The 18,734-nt window shown below is 33.5% G+C and overlaps 1 protein-coding gene across 5 annotated transcripts in view; it reads left to right on the forward strand.

Moving 5' to 3' along the window:
* LOC144443572 (protein unc-13 homolog B-like) overlaps positions 1-18,734 on the forward strand; it is a 179,241-nt gene extending 160,507 nt beyond the window's left edge. For 3 of the 5 annotated variants that reach the window (XM_078133104.1, XM_078133106.1, XM_078133108.1), the window contains 14 exons: positions 1,962-1,982; positions 4,456-4,582; positions 5,091-5,331; positions 5,887-5,964; positions 6,385-6,551; positions 7,015-7,176; positions 7,606-7,729; positions 8,571-8,603; positions 9,413-9,571; positions 10,932-11,009; positions 11,473-11,620; positions 12,212-12,307; positions 12,488-12,647; positions 13,464-18,734. In XM_078133104.1, coding sequence (XP_077989230.1) covers positions 1,962-1,982; positions 4,456-4,582; positions 5,091-5,331; positions 5,887-5,964; positions 6,385-6,551; positions 7,015-7,176; positions 7,606-7,729; positions 8,571-8,603; positions 9,413-9,571; positions 10,932-11,009; positions 11,473-11,620; positions 12,212-12,307; positions 12,488-12,647; positions 13,464-13,749 — 1,880 coding nt within the window. In that variant the 3' untranslated portion in view covers positions 13,750-18,734. The remainder of the gene's footprint in view (positions 1-1,961; positions 1,983-4,455; positions 4,583-5,090; positions 5,332-5,886; positions 5,965-6,384; positions 6,552-7,014; positions 7,177-7,605; positions 7,730-8,570; positions 8,604-9,412; positions 9,572-10,931; positions 11,010-11,472; positions 11,621-12,211; positions 12,308-12,487; positions 12,648-13,463) is intronic. The other 2 variants (XM_078133107.1, XM_078133109.1) reach the window with 2 other exon arrangements.

Below are 18,734 nucleotides of genomic sequence, written 5' to 3' on the forward strand. Positions count from 1 at the left end.
ACTGGACAGGTGCATAATCACTTCATGTCGTACTTAACACAGTGTGTTATCATGCCTATGAAGTCAAATGCACCTCGGATGAATTTCACTGAGAATCGGTGTTCTTCAATTCTCTCCAAACATATGAAAGCTTATGTTCCTGAACATTTTGAAATAATAAAAGAAATTTGGGGGTTCACCATCCTGTTTACCAGGTAATCGGCAAACTATAATTTTCCCATAGAGTTTAATAACACTGTATTCGGCGGCCATATTGGATTCTAAAAAGACTATATTTTGACATCATTTTGACCTCTACAGTGTGTATGGTTACCCCTGATTTTCTTCTTCGTGATTTTTACTGAGAATAGGTTGTATTTTTCTTGAACAAAGTAACAGCAAAAGTTTGAAGAGTTTGTTTCCGAGGCACATTTAACATTAAACATATTTTGATGTTTGCTTTAATACCATCCTTCAGTAGGAGATGACAGACTTCATGTTAATCATACACATATAAAAGTCCTTCACAGTTATGGCAGTGTTATAATGGTGGAACTGGCACCAATACCATAGCAACTCAAATATACAAATGCAACCGATCTTAAAAGTGTGCATTTTAAATATTCAAGGCATTTCAATTTCTGTCTATTGTTCATCTCTCCAAATAAATTCAAAGCATTCAAAGTAGGATTATACAGGATGCCCCCAAATGATTAAACCTGATTGGTTGCTGTCAACAACTCAATGTCCAATTAGGTGCCTTGTTGTGTTCACAAGTTTTAAAGATGGCGGCACCCATTACGTCGTTGTATCCATGACAATCCTCCAACGTCACCTACTTGGCATTGGCTCATCTTTGTGAAAACCTAAAGTTACAAAAAGCAATGTGGACAATATGGGAAGGGGGAAGCACCTTTCAGCTACTTGGTGTTGGAGGAAGCCATTTTTGAAGAAAAAAAAATTCGACATGGGAGGTCGATAATAGTATGATTTGTTGTTAGATAAAGGCAACATGTAACTGTTTTAAAGTGTTCCAACATATACAGCTTTGAATTTTTTTTACTTCGAAGGGAGAGATGAACAGTGGTGAAACCAAAATGCCTTTGATTATACACAAGATGAAAAGTGCCACAATACCGATTCCTCAGTGGAATATAGACCTGTTCCAAAGTAGAATTGTTAACCATTTGGCCTAGACACACACATTATTGGCCATAACCAAGCTGATAATAGGAGTTTTACAACTTTGACAATTATTAGACTGCATCTTTTACGTTTTACTTTGGAATTTTTTTGAAAGATTACAGTAGAAACACAGTTATAACATTTCAATACAATGCAGCACAATACCAATACCAATACAATACAATACAATATATTACAATATGATGTTGTCTGCCAGCAAAATATAAAAACAATAAAAAACAAATATGTGAAATGAACACATAAAATAATCATGAAATCAGGGAATTTATCTTTATAGAAACATATACTGGGTTCTTGATAATAAAGCAAAAAGTATATTTGTGATCATTCAAAGGTATATTCAAACATAGTATAATTTCAGATGATCACCTCTTAAAGGCTGTTTTTATCTCGTTTTTTCATTATTGGACTTTTAAAAATATCATTATCCTGGTTATATTAACTTATATATTAAAAAATATCAGTCACAGAGAGGCAGAAACCTCGAAATAGTTATACTCATACCTGGATGGGAACCACAACTTGAAATAAATAATGAAAATAACTAGTTCCAACTGGAAATAACTAGTTCCAACCAGAAATAATTAGTCACAATCGAAAGTAACTAGTCCCAACCAAAAATATCTAGTCACAACTGGAAATAACTAGTCACAACTAGAAATAAGTCGTCACAACTGGACAGTTTCCTACTAGAATCATCATTGACAATTTTCACACTTGCATGAGTCAATTCTCTCTCATTTATTTTTCTCTCACTTTTTTTTCTGTTACTCTAGAACTTGCAAAAGACTTAGACAGTAAGTTTGCAAATTGCTAGTGTACTGTTGTCATTGCTGGCAATGTGTTGTATTTCTTGCAGTGGCATGCTTGCAACTTATGTACAATTGTTACTTACCACTTGCACAGGAGTAAACATAGCAGTGTGTTTATTGTTTACAGTTTTTGAACTCCAGCAAGAGTTTTATGTAGTAGTAGTAAATGCTGAATGTGAATACATACAAAATACAAGTGAAACTTCTCAAACAATTTGTGATCAGTCAGTTTTTGTCTAATATTCCTGTATTTAATATGGGTTCAAAATTCCACATTTCTGTTCAAGTGAAAAATTGAAGCAAAATAATTTTTTTCTCCAAAATTTCTCTCGGATCAAAATTTCCATGTCAGTTTGTGAGATGTTGTTAGAATGTCAAAATTCCATTGGGTAGACATGTACCACAATTTGAAATTTTATTTAAAAAATTAGGAATCATAAGGAATTATGTCTGAATTTTGTACAAATTGCAATGTTATTGTGTCCCATATAGATTAACTAGGAGATACTTGCTGCTATGTTTTATGCATTTGGTACATCTAGTGTTTGTGATGTATCATTTTGCTTTGTACCGATATCAAAAAAGTATACTGCTAGCAGCGATGTGTTTGTCACTGTTCTATACATTGTGCTTGTGCATCATATACATGGGGGTCAAAGTTGACATTGATTTTAATAACTGTCAAAAATATCATGAAAAAACAGACACTACTTACAAGCACTTTTACAAGAAAACTTGGTCAAGAAACATACCAGCTAGGAATTATAACTCAGAAAGTCTTGTTTTGTCGCTTGTTTATCAAGTTTGTTGTAAAAAACTTATTTTGTCTCCAGTGTAGAATTTAAAACTGTACCTATCAATAACAAAATAATATTTATTTTGTGCAAAACCTGCTTCTTTTGTGACTTATCAAAATTGAAAATTTTATGGTTAAATTGGAGGATAGTACAGTTTTCATTGCAGATTTGACTATTTTTTCAGCTGTCTGAAATGTTGCCAAGATTTGACTATTTTTTCAGCTGTCTGAAATATAGCCAAAAATAACTATGAAGGAGATGAGAAACCATTACCACCCATTTCATTTTAGTGTTCACGGGCTCTGTTTGATACAACCATGCAGAAACCAATAAGAAACTGCACATGCTACACTTTAAGAGCAAGATCACATTTACTTTCTACATTTTGTCTAAATAAACTAAACTATTTAAACATACTGTAACTAAGACACAGACGTGAAGGAGCCAATATTTTGATGTGTGCATTAGATATCTGCATGGTGGCATATTAGTTCATTTTATTTTAGGAAAAATGTCACAAGAAACTGTATTCATTCATTCTTGCTATAATGTACTGTTTCTTAGTGGTTTCTGTGTGATTGTACCATATTGAGTCAGTGAAAACTAAAAATGAAAGGGGTGGTATTTTTTAATTTGATCAAATAGCAATTTAGAAAATGTATTTCCTTTCATAACGCTTCTTTGATCAATGTCAAAACTGCAAATTTGAAAAATGGGTACAGATTTCAAATGAAAAATGAATTATTTTAGATGTAACAGCTGTTGAGTTAGATTGCAAGTGATCTCTACTTGTATTACGTAGTTTTTATAGTTTCATAGTTCACATTTTTCCTACAATCCTGTATATATTGTTTTCAGTTAATGTGAAAAATGATGCCCGATGTATTGTGAAATTTGTTCACGAACATTTACATGTCATTGGCAGTGACAGTGCATCGTACACAATGTATATATGTTTGCCTTGGTGCTGTTAAATGCAAAAAAATGGCAACTTTGTTACAGATTGTTGTATTTTATGATGTATACTATAAATATAAACTATGTGAATTTTACTGTTTGCTGGGTTTAAATTTCACTGTCATACAATTCACTAGATGTTATGAGTTTGACTTATTTGTTGCCAAAGCTAAAGATTCTGTATTTTCACAATGTACCAGTATCCCACATTTCACAGTATGCTGAATATCCCATCAAAAGTTACTGATATGTGCACTAGTGAAAATGGGTATTCTGGAACTCATCACTAACAATTCTAAAATATTCTAAATTTATTTAGCTGTATGGGGTTTTAAAATTTCAATATGTTTTAACAAAACTAATTTGTAAAGTGGTGAGATTTGCCTTAAATGAAAGGGTTAATGTCTGAACGTAGTACAAATCAGAGAGAATTATGGGCTATCCAGCTTACTGTGTGCTAGTCATACATTAGATGCCCATTTGTATGTACGGTATATGCAAGAAAATTCAAACATTTTGCTTCTCATTATTACACGTACTATTAAAGGTAGCATCAGTTTGAGGTAATTCTTCACCTTGTCCAAATACCTCTGTGTTGATTGACATAGCTTCAGTGTTGTATCACAAACATTATGGTTATAGTTCTTGTGCCATACATTATCAAAATTTAGTGTTGACTGTCTTTAATATTTTCATTTTAACAGAACATGAACAACACAGGCTTTGTACTAGTGCAGAGTATATGAATCTACATTTTAAAGTCAAATGGTTATACAACGAGTACATTGCAGAAATCCCACCTTACAAAGGAACCATTGCAGAGTATCCAGCGTGAGTATTTCTTGCAGATAATAATTATATATAAGATTTCATTTACATAAAACTTTTTGAAAAGTCAGTGTAGACTTTGTATGATAGCTTGTCTCACCCATCTCATGTAGTCATTCATTTATCATTTTTTCTTCATTACCTGTCAGTCATGATTTCAATTTTACATATTGGTAACACTTATCAAATTATTCAGACATTTAAAAATCTAAGATTTTGTAGTAAAATCTACAAGTCTACTTCCAAGGTCGAATAATAATTCTACTTCCAAGTTTGCTGGTCCAGGATTGCTCTGCTTCCCAATATTTCATACTCTGTCGTTTTTATCACTTTCCACATCCCAATTTATTTACTAATGTCTAGGATACCCTGTCCCTCCTGTTCCAGGTTATCCCAGACAACCCTTTCCAGTATTCCAGTTTGCTCTGCTTTCCAGTTTTCCTCATAGTCTTCACTCAAGTCATTAAAAGTTCCTAACATTTTTCTCTTTGTTATTCACTTCTTTTTTCAGTTGGTTTGAACCGTTTGTGATGCAGTGGTTGAACGAAAACGAAGAGGTGTCTATAGAATTCCTACATGGTGCTTTGGATAGAGACAAGAAAGATGGTTTCCAGAAGAGTTCTGAACATGCTCTGTTTTCGTGTTCAGTTGTGGATGTTTTTACACAGCTCAATCAGAGCTTTGAAATTATCAAAAAATTAGAATGCCCAGATCCAGATATCATGAGACGTTATATGAAACGGTTTGCCAAGGTAAAGAAAGTCAGTCAGCGATCTTCTGAAATATGAGTTCCTCTTTCCATCATTTCCTTTTTTTTTCATTTTCAGTTTTTTTGTGTTGACTGAATTGAACCCTCTATTTTTCAGCCAAAACTAAAAGAAGTCAGTCTCAATACTCGTATCATGTGCATTGAATTGTTACTTTCTTATACTTAGAGCCAAAACAGTATGTTTCCAAAACAGTTTTTACACCAGGTCCACTATCATTGTGATTTAAATCTTATTTTTGTAATCATCTTCAAATCATTGTTGATATTAAAAGTTAATGTCCTTTATACTTCCTCAAGTTGGAGGAGGAACAAACAATTGCTACTGCCTCTAAAGAGCATAGTCTAGAGTAAAAGCTATGAAACATAATACCAAAGAGGGTAGCAATCAATCCACCAAGACTGAATGATGTCCCACCAGTCAAACTGTCCAAACTAAAACATCACCTTGAATCCTTGGCCAAACCTTGCCTTTGCGCTATGACACCACTGGTGGTATTTTTATAAAATGTGATATTGAAATATTTGTTTATACTTGCAGACAATAAACAAGGTGCTGTTGGCTTATGCTAGTATAGTGTCCAGAGATTTTGATAAATACTGCAGCAGAGAGAAAATTGTGAGTAACAAATGCAATTTCTGTCAAAATTAGTTAATGAAATTTACAATCACACAAACGACTTAGTATGAACACACTTTGAATTGGAGGACAGAAGTGAAATTTTCAAACATACAAATAATACATTGTCGAAAATGACAGATTTTGTGGTTCAATGTGTCAAAATTTAGATTCACAAACAATACTGTGACATGGACTCTGAATTCACAAAATTTGAGCAGGGGAACCAAATTTTAATAATATAATTTGGCAACTATGTACATTGATGATTGCAAAGCGCATGTATTGCATGTAAACTTGTTGGTGTAGCTCTTGGGTCAGTTGCATAATTTACATGTATCATGTATGTTAGCTCGGAATTTTGCTTTTTGCCCTTATGGAAGGCATTCAGTTTACATCCTGTCTTGTTTCCTATGACAGGCTTGTACCCTCATGAACAACATACAACAATTAAGAGTACAACTTGAGAAGATGTTTGAAGCCATGGGAGGGGACAAACTTGACCATGATGCTGCAGATATACTCAAGGAATTACAGGCAAAACTCAATACTGTCTTAGATCAGCTCAGTCAAGTATTTGCCATTAGGTAAGTTAAAATAAACTATAACCACATATTGGTTCCACCATATAGCAATTAAACTGTGTGTTGGATGTGTGTGCATGTTGATGTATGCTTGTACTTATCAATCCTGATGTACACTTTACATAGTTTAAACTGGATTTGAGTGGAAAGAATTTATCAAAATACCCACTTGTATACCCAAAATAATTACCACCAATCAGTGGAACACTTTTGCCTCATGGGTCTCGACATACATGAATATATATGAGATGAACAATATATATTCATGTCTAATTATCTGAAGCTCTTGGGAGTCATGAATATTCAATGTTCATCTAATCCATCTAATCCATGTCTGCCAAGATATGCAGTAATATATGCAGTAATTGACTGTAAATGAATACACAGATCAGGTAACACACATACACACGCACAAATTTTCACAAAACTAACAATTTTCCTCATGTTTTTATATGACGTCTGACAGCTTGGAACCACGAATACATGAAAGTATGCAACAACTTAGTGTTTTACTAAGTAAAGTTAAAGGTGCTGGAAATGTGGCTTTGAGTCAACCCAGTCAGAGAAATAGTGTCCAGGCTGAGTCAGATGTTGTATTGCGGCCACTGATGGATCTCCTTGATGGCAGGTAAGGTTTTGTTTCCTGTCCAGTATTACGAACAGTCAATTCATGTTTTCAAAGATTTGATGGTTTTTGAGATATTTTGAATATTAAATTTGCAACTTTGTAATCATTCATCGCACTAGGTTCTGACTATTTTAGAAATGTATATATTTAAACTTGAAGTATGACAAGTTTAATAGGCAGATGTGTTCAAGTGATAAGTTAGGCAAACTTGAATGCTAAGTATTGATAAGTTAGGCAAATTTGAAGTGTGAAAAGTTAGGCAGATATGGGGAACAGTAAGTAATCGGCAAACTGGAATTACGATAAGTTAGGCAGGTATGGGCAATTGATAAGCTAGGCAAACTGGAATTACATGACTTTAGGAAGGTATGTCTAAATGATAAGCTTGGTAAATTTAGAGTGAGTTACCATTTTGATCATTTCTTACAGTTTGACAATGTTTGCACAAACCTGTGAAAAGACGGTATTAAAAAGATTATTGAAAGAACTGTGGAGGATTGTTATGAATACGATGGAAAAGACCGTTGTTCTACCACCAATGACAGATGTGTCGGTAAGCTTAATATCTTATATATCAGTCTGGTATCATTAATGGAAGTCATATACATTGTATACAAATGCTACAATCACAGTTAGAAAGAATTGTAATTACAGGGACATGGTCTGTACCTATAATGATCTTCCTGATTACTTTTATATCATACTGTGATATCCTAAGTTATATTGTGTAAACTACATACCGATGTTGAATTATTGCTAGTGACTGTGAAACTCTCATCAGGTATTTATTTATGATATGAAAGTTAACAATAATGATGTGATGTCTAGATGTGATCTGATAATAATGAAAGACTTGAAAACTATCCCAAGAAACTATAAAAATTTCCAAAACTATTCGCAATATCTGAAATACTATATAATGTGAAGCTTCATGTTCTCCCTACCAGGAAATTCTTCCAATTTCAGTTGTCTGCAGTTGGTTCCTATAGACTATATTTTGTACTTTAAAAGTCTAGTGCATTGCATTTTGTGTTCAAAATGGTTGCAAAAGACATGTTCACAATTTAAGTTTTAAAGGTTGACACTCTATATGTAGACTTTCTAAAAACCAAGGGGACAGAGGATATGTTTTCTCTTTCTCCTCGCCTGCCTGGAAATTTATTTTTGTCATTGACAAAAACATTTACATTTACTCTTTGTTATTTGCTTATGAATGATGAACATATGTATCATAATTAAGCTAATTAATTTTTATGATAAGGTATATGAAATATGATACTTGATACTTATTTTACTTTTATCCAAACTTTAGCAAAGCTCACATTAGCATAACTTGTAGACTTTTATTCTGTTGTACAATAATTTAAGAATGAATTTCCATTCTGCCTCTTTAGCTCGGCAAAATTGGAGAGGAGGTTGTACACATGGTCAGTTATTATTTCAGGGTTAAAAAGTAGTATATTACCATATTGCCAAGGAATTTGCATAAGATTGTGACTTTAACCAATCACCTTCACTGAAATACATGTGAATTTGCATATGCATATGAAAATTTTAAATTTCCATATTTTGACATTTGACCAATTATCTTCATTGAAATTTACATACATGTTGTGAATTTGCAAATGAAACTTTGAAAAAATAATAGTTGGCAGACTGAAACATGAATTTTATCATTTAACATTTTGCAGATTCCTTGGCATTATGTGTCTTTAATATATCTAACAAGTGAATCATGTATGTCTTCCAACCTGTCTCCAAACATGCTATAATAACGGCTTGAAATATTAGGTGTATGCAAATAATACACTTGATCCCATAATTAACCCCACTCTCTAAATCGCCCATCAACTTCAAAATAACATCATTTCTACAGTCTCAAAATTAACTCTTTCATCATGTTCTTTGTAAAACTAAGTTTCATATAGATGTGAGACTGCTTTATTATAGTTGTGGTTCTACAAGTTTGTCTTTAATCAAATAACCCAACTAATTTTCAACTTTCTCATACTTTTTGTCTGTATTATAAAAAGTACTTTGTGTGCTGAATTCGAAGATTTTATTGACGTTGAACTGAAATGAACCAGCTGATATTCATCAGAAAACTTCAGATCTTCATATCACTAAAACAAAATATTTTTTAAAATAAAGTCTGAAATTTCTATCATTTTCATATGTCCATCCTTTCATTTATTCCCATCCAACTACCTGTCGGGGTCAACCTTCACCTGTATAGAAAAACTCCATCTTGGCAAATCTTAACCCAGCATTGGTGAAAATGCCCATGTCATTCCCATCGTCACTCCAAGGAGCAGTGCAAGGGGTGGCAGGTCATGTTGTAAGTGGTGTCACCGGTGGCAGTAGCGGTGGTGGGAGTGGTGGTGAATCACGTAAGGTAAAGAGGTGTACTAAGGGGCATCAATGGATGTACTACTTAACTGCATGATTATTAATAACTAAAGGTTGCTTGGTGTTGCTGGATCACACATTCTACATGTATATTCTCTGCCTTTTTCATTCCTATGTTGCCTTTACTTTTGCCCTTGTTGCCCTGTAAATGTAACTAATCATAACTAAAAAATCATTAGAATCGGCCAAGTTTTATCAAACTGAGATATGCAGTTTATAACACTGTGTTATTAGATGTTGATTGCATGTGTCCTCCAAAACTGTGAATGTTACCATAAATACACGAAACCCAACCCATGATGTTGTTGCTAACATTGACTACTATAACAGCTTTTTCCAGTATTTAGTGCTTGTTTTAGTTTGATCATAGACTCTGGTGTAAATGCCAGGTGCTATGGTTTTATGAAGCAGTAGCTAGTGTAACCCATCATAACTACAATGTAGCTAGAAGTTATATCAGTACATATAATAGCATGAGCATGAGTTGTAGCTACTTATTATAGAAAAATAATAACTATATCTTTAAGAGATAAATTGTTGTAAACAAATAGTGTAGACTGTGAATTATTTGATAATTTAGATAAGTTGTCAACACATAGAGTTGACAATTAATGAATGTTTGATGGTTTAGATGAGTTGTCAACAAATTGTGTAGACTGTGTATGTATTTGATGGTTTAGATGAGTTGTCAACAAATTGTATAGACTGTGTATGTATTTGATGGTTTAGATGAGTTGTCAACAAATTGTATAGACTGTGTATGTATTTGATGGTTTAGATGAGTTGATGTAAACAAATAGTATAGACTGTGTTTGATGGTTTAGATGAGTTGTAAACAAATATGGTAGACCATGAATGATTGTATATGTTGTATGGTTTAGATGACTTGTTAACAAATTGTGTAGACTGAGTGACTATGTATTTGATGGTTTAGATGAGTTGATGTAAACAAATAGTATAGACTGTGAGTGACTGTGTTTGATGGTTTAGATGAATCCTTGTAAACACTATGGTAAACTGATTGACTGTGTTTGATGGCTTAGATGAGTTGTTGTAAAGAAATAGTGTAGACTGTGAAAGACTTCATATGTTTGATGGTTTAAATTACTCTTTTTTTACTTATGTAATGTTCATTTTTGCATCGATATATTCTGAGACATCACATATTCTGATGACATTATCACAGTATACTTTAAATCATTTGTGAAAATTTCAAATTGATATGAGAGTGTGTTAAAATAGTTACTTCTGTTGAATGGGTATGTCAATAACCTGATGCTGTTTGCATCATAAAGACAACAAGCTTTTAAATTCTCATCAAAACTGTGAATGCATTTTGCCTATAGGATGTTGCCAGAGAAGAGAGCAAGAACTTATCACCTAAACAGTGTGCCGTAATAGATATGGCATTAGATTCCATTAAGGTGAGGGTTTCATTGGAGAACTTGTACAGTTATACAAGACCCTTAACTGGTACTTTGTTTCAAAATGGTCACAAAATATTCATCTTTTGGTCTTAATGCGTAGTCTAAAATATTTTTCAGATTTGTTTAAAATGATATACTAGAGGAAACTACTACTGATATATCAAAGGCTATTATAAACTTTAATAACTGCCAGGTGGATAAGCATATCAGAGCTTGTCTCTGAAGAAATCCAGCGATAACAAAATATGTGTTCTGTAGAGTCATACTGAATGACACTCTTTATAAGTTTATACAGCTTACCAATTACCAAATTTAGTCAAACACAGAAAAAGATGATAAGAGAAAAGTGCTTTAACACTCAGCCACTGATACCCTGATGGGTTCAAATGACGTTGGTAATAAATGCATGAAACGAGAAGAAAATGTTTTGTATTTAAACATTTATTTTCTTCATTCACAGCAATATTTCCATGCATCAGGTAGTGGTTTGAAGAAGACTTTCTTAGAGAAAAGTCCAGATCTACAATCCTTAAGATACGCCCTGTCATTGTACACCCAGACTACAGACACCCTTATTAAGACTTTTGTACAGACACAGACATCACAAGGTATGTGACAGTGTTTATTGTATGATCTTGCCTCGACAATAATGATTAGTGCTTGTGTCATGACCAAGGGTTATAATTACTTATGAGTAACATTTCACCTGTTCAAGTCAACAGGCTTTGTCAAACTGTCTGTTTCTGGCTTTACTGCTAGGCACTGTAGTGGTGATTTCCATTTAATGGGCAAGACAGTTTTCAAGAAAAGAACTAGTGGTAAAGCTCAATGTCTTTTGGTATTATACCTTCAAAATGCAGCAACTTTCTGTTTTTGGCGATATAGGATTGTGTTTTTGTTGACAGTGGTATTAGTGATATATTATATTACTCAGGTAGCATTTACATTTATTTCACCAGGAGTTGCATACTTGGAGAAATTCTGTAGTATGATTTGAGTGATTACATTTCAAAAATTCAAGATTTTCTACACTTTTCACATAAATTCATACATTAATACACAAGTGGAGCCCATTCAGATTTGAGGTTTGTACACTTTCCATTTTCCATACATTTTGTTGTATGGATGGAGTTTATTGGAATTTTTTCATTTGATCTGTTTACATATTTGTATACCTATTATATCCCTTTATATTCTAGATCAACCTAGTGTTGATGATCCAGTAGGTGAGGTCTCAGTCCAAGTTGATTTATTTACACATCCAGGAACTGGAGAACATAAAGTCACAGTAAAAGGTAAGCTTCAGTCCAGTGAAAACCAGTTCTGACTAGTTTAAACCAGTTGTACGAGTGTGTAATTCATGTGATCTACCAAGCTGATGGATGTAAAAATTTTAATTGTTCCAGGAGAGTTACAAGCACATGAATTTTCCTCCTAAATGTGTTAACATTTGTTTCATCTCCTTTTCATTTCAGTTGTAGCCGCCAATGACTTGAAGTGGCAAACCACAAGTATGTTTAGACCTTTTGTAGAAGTAAACATGATAGGTCCACACCTCAGTGACAAACGACGAAAACATTCCACCAAATCCAAAAGCAACAATTGGTCGCCTAAATACAATGAAACCTTCCACTTGTAAGTATAGTGTAATCAAATACTGTAGTCATATAACAGTTGCACTAAATCAGATGGAGGAATTGGATATGTTATTTACAAGTAGTATCTAACTTTTCCCTTGCACTGTCTGCCAAATTAAAGTTCACCTGACATGTCCTAATTGCCATTCCACCAAATTTTTCATGCACCAAAATAAATACATTTACTGTACTCAATTACCTGTATTACAATTTTACTACCAAACTAGAGAAAGTATAGAGTTTCAGTTAGGTGTCACAATGCTGTTTATGTCTCACACATTTGTTTTGTTAGGAATTACACAAACAAAATACAGACATTGATATAAAAATGAAATAAAATGTTACAGTTTATCTCACTCTGAACACAAATATACAATTTTGTGTTTAAGTCCTCCTTGTTTCATCGAATAGTTGTTGACTTTCGTTTACTGTGAGATAAAATGTATCATTTGATTTGTTTGCATGTCTCTGTTTTATGTAACTCATAACAAAAAACATTGTTCCACCTAACTGAAACTCTACTAGTTTGATAGTACCTCATACTAGAGGGAAAAATAAAACAAGTCAGCTGACTTATTCTCATGCACACTTTTAGTAAAATGGCTGTGGAGAACATGGGCCAGAAGACGAAACATGGTGTCGACCAAGGAATCAAACAATCTTTTTGTAAATGATATTCATAGGTGACAAAATTCTATTTCAGGTAACGAGAATTTTGTTACATAGAGTAGAAATTTCTGCAGATATGAAATGTTGTTGAGGGGAAGCCCTAAAATATCCAACACCCATAATTTGTCTGTTGCTTTTCTTTCAGTATCCTTGGCAATGAAGATGACCCCGATGCCTATGAACTTCATATCTGTGTCAAAGATTACTGCTTTGCCAGGGAGGATCACCTGATTGGCTCAGCTGTCATGCAGTTACGAGATATCGTAGAATGTGGCAGCTGCGCTTGCTGGTGTGCCTTGGGAAGAACCGTACATCTTGATGACACCGGATGGACTATACTCCGTATTTTGTCTCAGCGTACAAATGATGAAGTGGCGCGAGAATTTGTGCGCTTGAAATCCGAGAGTAGGACGGAAGGAGGGGACGCATGAAGTAGCACAAAAATGGATGTTTCTTGGAGAGTGACTGATTAATAAGCAACAGTCTCACATTGCTCTTTAGGATGCCATGTGATGACTCTTTGCCAGCCAGTATTAAGACCAATTCAATCTTCTTTTGCTTTGGTGTAAAAAAAAAGCAAACGAGTGTTAAACGTAGATGCAGGACAGCAAGTATGTAAATGAGACAGCGGAGAATTTTTTTTCATCAATCTTCAGTTGTAGAATGAACACTGTCAGGATTTGATACAGAGTCCGATAACAATTCTCCTTGCATTCCATTAGCTCTATAAATTGCTCTTGAAAGGAATTTACATTAAAGAATAACAAAAGGTGAATCACCTAAGGGTGTTCACAAAACAAGAAGCTATTTGTAAATATATGGTATCTCAGAAATATTATTCTTTAAAAAAAACCAACATTTTTTGCACTTTTTTCAATTTTTTTCCAACATGGTGCATTTACGAAATGCCAAGAGCATTTCCTAGTCTGCCAGTCAACTTCAAGTTTTCTCTTTCTTTTGAAAAAGAATTCTTTTTCCTCCTTTTTTTCCAGTCACTGCCCTTACAACATACCCAAGTTTCACTAGGGTGCAGCTCTTCAGTTGCTTAGCTTTCTACTTGTGGTCTTCTTAAAAGTACAAAATATTTACTAGAAGTTGACTTAGTTTGTTGTATTGTAAACGGAAGGATATCGCCATGACTATCTTTAAGTTTGTGATTGTTTTAAATTTAACTGCAATAATTTCATCTGATTCATATGCAAATAGAAACCAATCCACAAATCATGTAAGGGTGCTGTGCTCATTTTTGTAGGGTTAAGACCCATACAGATGTGTCATCACAAATCATACACAAAAATGGACAGTGACAGCAGTGTGTAGCGTCCTCAACGATGAACCTTTCAGTTTGATAAAGAATGTTAAAACAATGAAAAGATAAATTCTCACACCATCATTCAAAATAACTAAGTTTATGAATTATGTTCTCGTGATTGATTTTCCTCTTCCGAGTACAAATTAGGAAACGAAATTTCTGTCTCTGTAAAATGTGAAGAGACAGTCATACACAAAAGACCTTGTATATGAGATATTTCAAAGATTGATACTGTACCTTGCCTTATTTCTCAGTCTCTTGGTATCTTTTCACCACAACAGTAGTTCAGAAGTGTATTTTGTCCTCTTGTTTGCATTTCTCTCACATATTTCGTTTCTTTTTTGAAAATCAAAGTGATGAGAACTTTCAACTTGCAATATTTTGACTTGAATACTTTGTACTTAGATAAGTTTAGTATGTCTGAAAATTTATATTATATTATTCTAGTTCGTGCAATTTATTTATTTGAATTACAGAGTGTAGTTATTCTTTATTTATATTCTTCCGCCATCCTTTTGGTCATGAGTACTCAAGGGTCTGATACTTAGTGTCCGATATGTAGAATTATAGTATACATACATATATATTTAATTTATAAACTTAAAGTTACCCTAGCCAGAAGAATAGAATATTTTGTTGAAAAGTATGTATTCAAATGTCAAGATCACAGGTCAAAGGTCACACAATACCGTTACTTAAGAATTGGGTATTTTCAGTAGTTTCAGTCGGCATTAGTACCATAGCTTTACTAAGTTACTTACAATTTTTTGGGTTTGTTATATTTTTTGAGTATAAAAATAGGTGGTCTGTGTTAAAGTCTGTTTCAGATAATACTGAATCCTAGGAGAAATGTGTCAGAAAAGGGTAGATGAACAAGCAAGATTTTTGATGATAGTTATTTACAAAGTTATGTTTAGAATTAAAGCATTCATCACTTTTTAAATTTTTCATTTACATTTCATCAACAAAATTTGCTATAAATTCACGTGTAAGTAATTTTACAAATAATTAATTGTACATTGGTAATTTTTTGGAAGTATATATACATATGAAAAATTTAGATTAACTCACTTGTCAACTAGGCTGTATGTATATCATTTACAGTTATCACATCAAGTTACACATATCGTTAAAAATAAACTCTGGTAGTTAGATTTACAACGTGAAGTAAATTGAGTAGCCGACAAAATCTGACCTGCACAATTTATAGTCATGCAGTCAGTTTAAGGGTCCCTTGCCCAATAGATTTACAACCTGATGAAGTAAAAATCTGATCTGCACAATATTTAAGGTTCCCTCGAATGTGCAATTTATAGTTGTGCACTCAGTTTAAGGTTCAGAGTGGGCTGTGTGCACTCTCATCTCTGAGCATGGCACCAGTAACGGTCATATAGCTTTAATTTTTGAAAGTTTTTTTAAATATTCATGTCCCGGAGCACTATAATGTCATTTTGAACTTCTGAGTCGGATGAATTACAAACAATTTTTCTTCTGAAAGTCATGAATCAGAATCCAATTCATTTGGAATATTTAGTAAGCTTTTCAGACTGTCAGAAACATGTATGTCATAAACAAGTATATGCATTATGAACAAGCAATCTAAAAGATTGATAGTTCAGTAGCAGAGATGAGAGTTGACATGAAGGCAGATGGAGATACCGTAGCCAGAGAGCAGCACACTCTGTACTCTTCCCTTCTGCACCCCTGTAGAATAATGAAACCAATGAGGAGCAATGTCACAGACTACCAGACATGACAATTTCCAAAACTTGAATATTTTGACAAAACTCTGTGGAGTTCTAAGGTCACATCTGCTGAAAGTGTACAGTCTGGTAGCTCAAGTTCACGGCCGATTTTCTCCTGTCATCTCCATATATGGTCATCACAGCCAACAATGCAAAACCCATATCACTCCATATATGGTAATCACATGATACAAGATGGCCATCATGCTTATTCACCAGTCTCAGTTTATAAAAGCGATCATGTTAACAACAGGTTGTTGTAATTAAATATCATACAATGTGCAAAATTGTGAGCCGCACTGGCAGATAATCTAATCCTTACTTAGTCTGTAAGATTTGACATTTGTACCATGTTATCAGCTACCACTTACATCTGTACTAAACTGTGGGTCTGTGCCTGCAGGATCAAAAGATTTAGTCCACGGCTTGGACTTCTGATTAGAAGGTAAAACACATCATTATGTAGATTAAAATCAAACAGACAGAAAAGTTTCCGCTTCTGATGACAAGTATGATTGTTATTATGATGATACTTGTCAGTTGTTTGGACTGGCAGAAACTAATGTTTACTGTTGATGTAGCATAGATTGGCTGCAACCAAATTAGGTTGCACTGGGCAGGATACTGGGCAGTTTAGTACAGTCATGGTTTAGAAACAGTCTAAACCTTACTTTTATGCATAAAAGTTGCTAGTAGAGTTTTATGATACAAATGTTCTACATTTTCAATTTCAAATAGAGTTACTGTGATCTACACAGTCATATCTATATGTACTTACCATTGTTGACAAGTGAATTAATTTTAGTACGTAGGTACGTTAACCGACATCGTGGTCATTTATTGGTATTAGAGTATACTGCAGTCACACAGCGTTCAGCCAGTCTGACATTACGGGTGTTAATTGATGACAGACAATATCCACCAAACCAAAAGCTGTGCTTTTCAAATTATTATCTAATTGTTTATTGCCATAGTATTTATACTAATAGCACCATAATTCAGTTATAAAATAAATCCAAGTAATAATTTTCATCAGTTGGAAAGAATATTTCACTACCAGTGGACACATTTGCACATTACTTTGGAAAAATTCTTAAATATTCTTAAGTACAGAGCAATACTCGATTTCTGCTTTAAATGTTTGTTATTTTGAATCGTGATGATTTTCATTATGTGATGGTGTAGTTTAAAGTCAGTGTAAGCAGCCATTTTTGAACCCTGATGTGTTGACCTTTGATCTCAGCCACATAAGAGTCAAAGGTCATCAAACATGAGGTCATCTCCATGGCAATATATCGTAGCCAGTGGTCCATGTCATTTTAGCAGGGATAAATACATGTGCCTTTTTTTCAAAATGTCCGAAATGAAAACCTTCTCAACCCTCTTTTCATATTTCTATATGTATTCAGTGGTACGCTACATATTAGCTTTCTCAATTCCTCCTCTCAAAACTGATCTGCCATGTGGAACAGAAATTGATGGACGAGGCAAAAATGTTGTGAGTCTTCTAGTCATTTTTAATCTAGGTTTACACAATTTCCACTTTGATGGTCACATTAACTTTTCAGGTACTGAAAAACCATTGCCAAAATTTATCACAATCTGACTTGAAACAAAAAAAAAATGTTACTTATATGTATAATTGGATGTACTTATTTCTTTATTTTCAAATGAAATTAAAGACAGCATTCAAAATCCAAAAGACAGCTGAGTTTCTCTACCATTCACACATTGTAACAAACCATCAAACACTTAAAATGAAATATCTCGTGTCCATGCAAGCACCTATAAAAAACATTTCCGAGGATTTGAACATCCTTAGTGCCAACAGACAATTTTTAATATCCAAACTTAATGCGTACAACAATTTCTGTTCCTTTTGGCATAACATTGTAAATAAATAGCACAGTCAGTGTAGAGTCAAATCTAGATTTTTTTCAAGTTTGATACTGTACGTAGTCCTGTACTTCTCACCATACATGAAAAGTTCAGTTATGGCAAGCATACTCATTTCATATTTATGCTATCCTGGTGTTCGATGCCAGAACTGAACTTCTCATGCAGTCAATAATAAATTTTGATCAAAAACAAAAAAACAACAAATCTTTTGTACATTTAATATTTGTCAGTGGTGAATCACTACATAACTAAAAAGTGATATTTATTTCCAATAATTCATACTTCTTAGCCTATAGTTAGTACGAAATTCAATATATGTATTAGGTATATTGTATCATGTAGGTGTCCCGATCTGTATTTCATTATTTTGGGATTAGAATTTGAGGGGTTCCATTTTTCACTTTGGATGACAGTTATTTTATTTTTTGTTTGATTTGTACAAAATCTAATAAATATCATA

Source organism: Glandiceps talaboti, chromosome 12 (genome assembly GCF_964340395.1).
Source record: "Glandiceps talaboti chromosome 12, keGlaTala1.1, whole genome shotgun sequence".
Taxonomy (NCBI): Eukaryota; Metazoa; Hemichordata; class Enteropneusta; family Spengelidae; genus Glandiceps; species Glandiceps talaboti.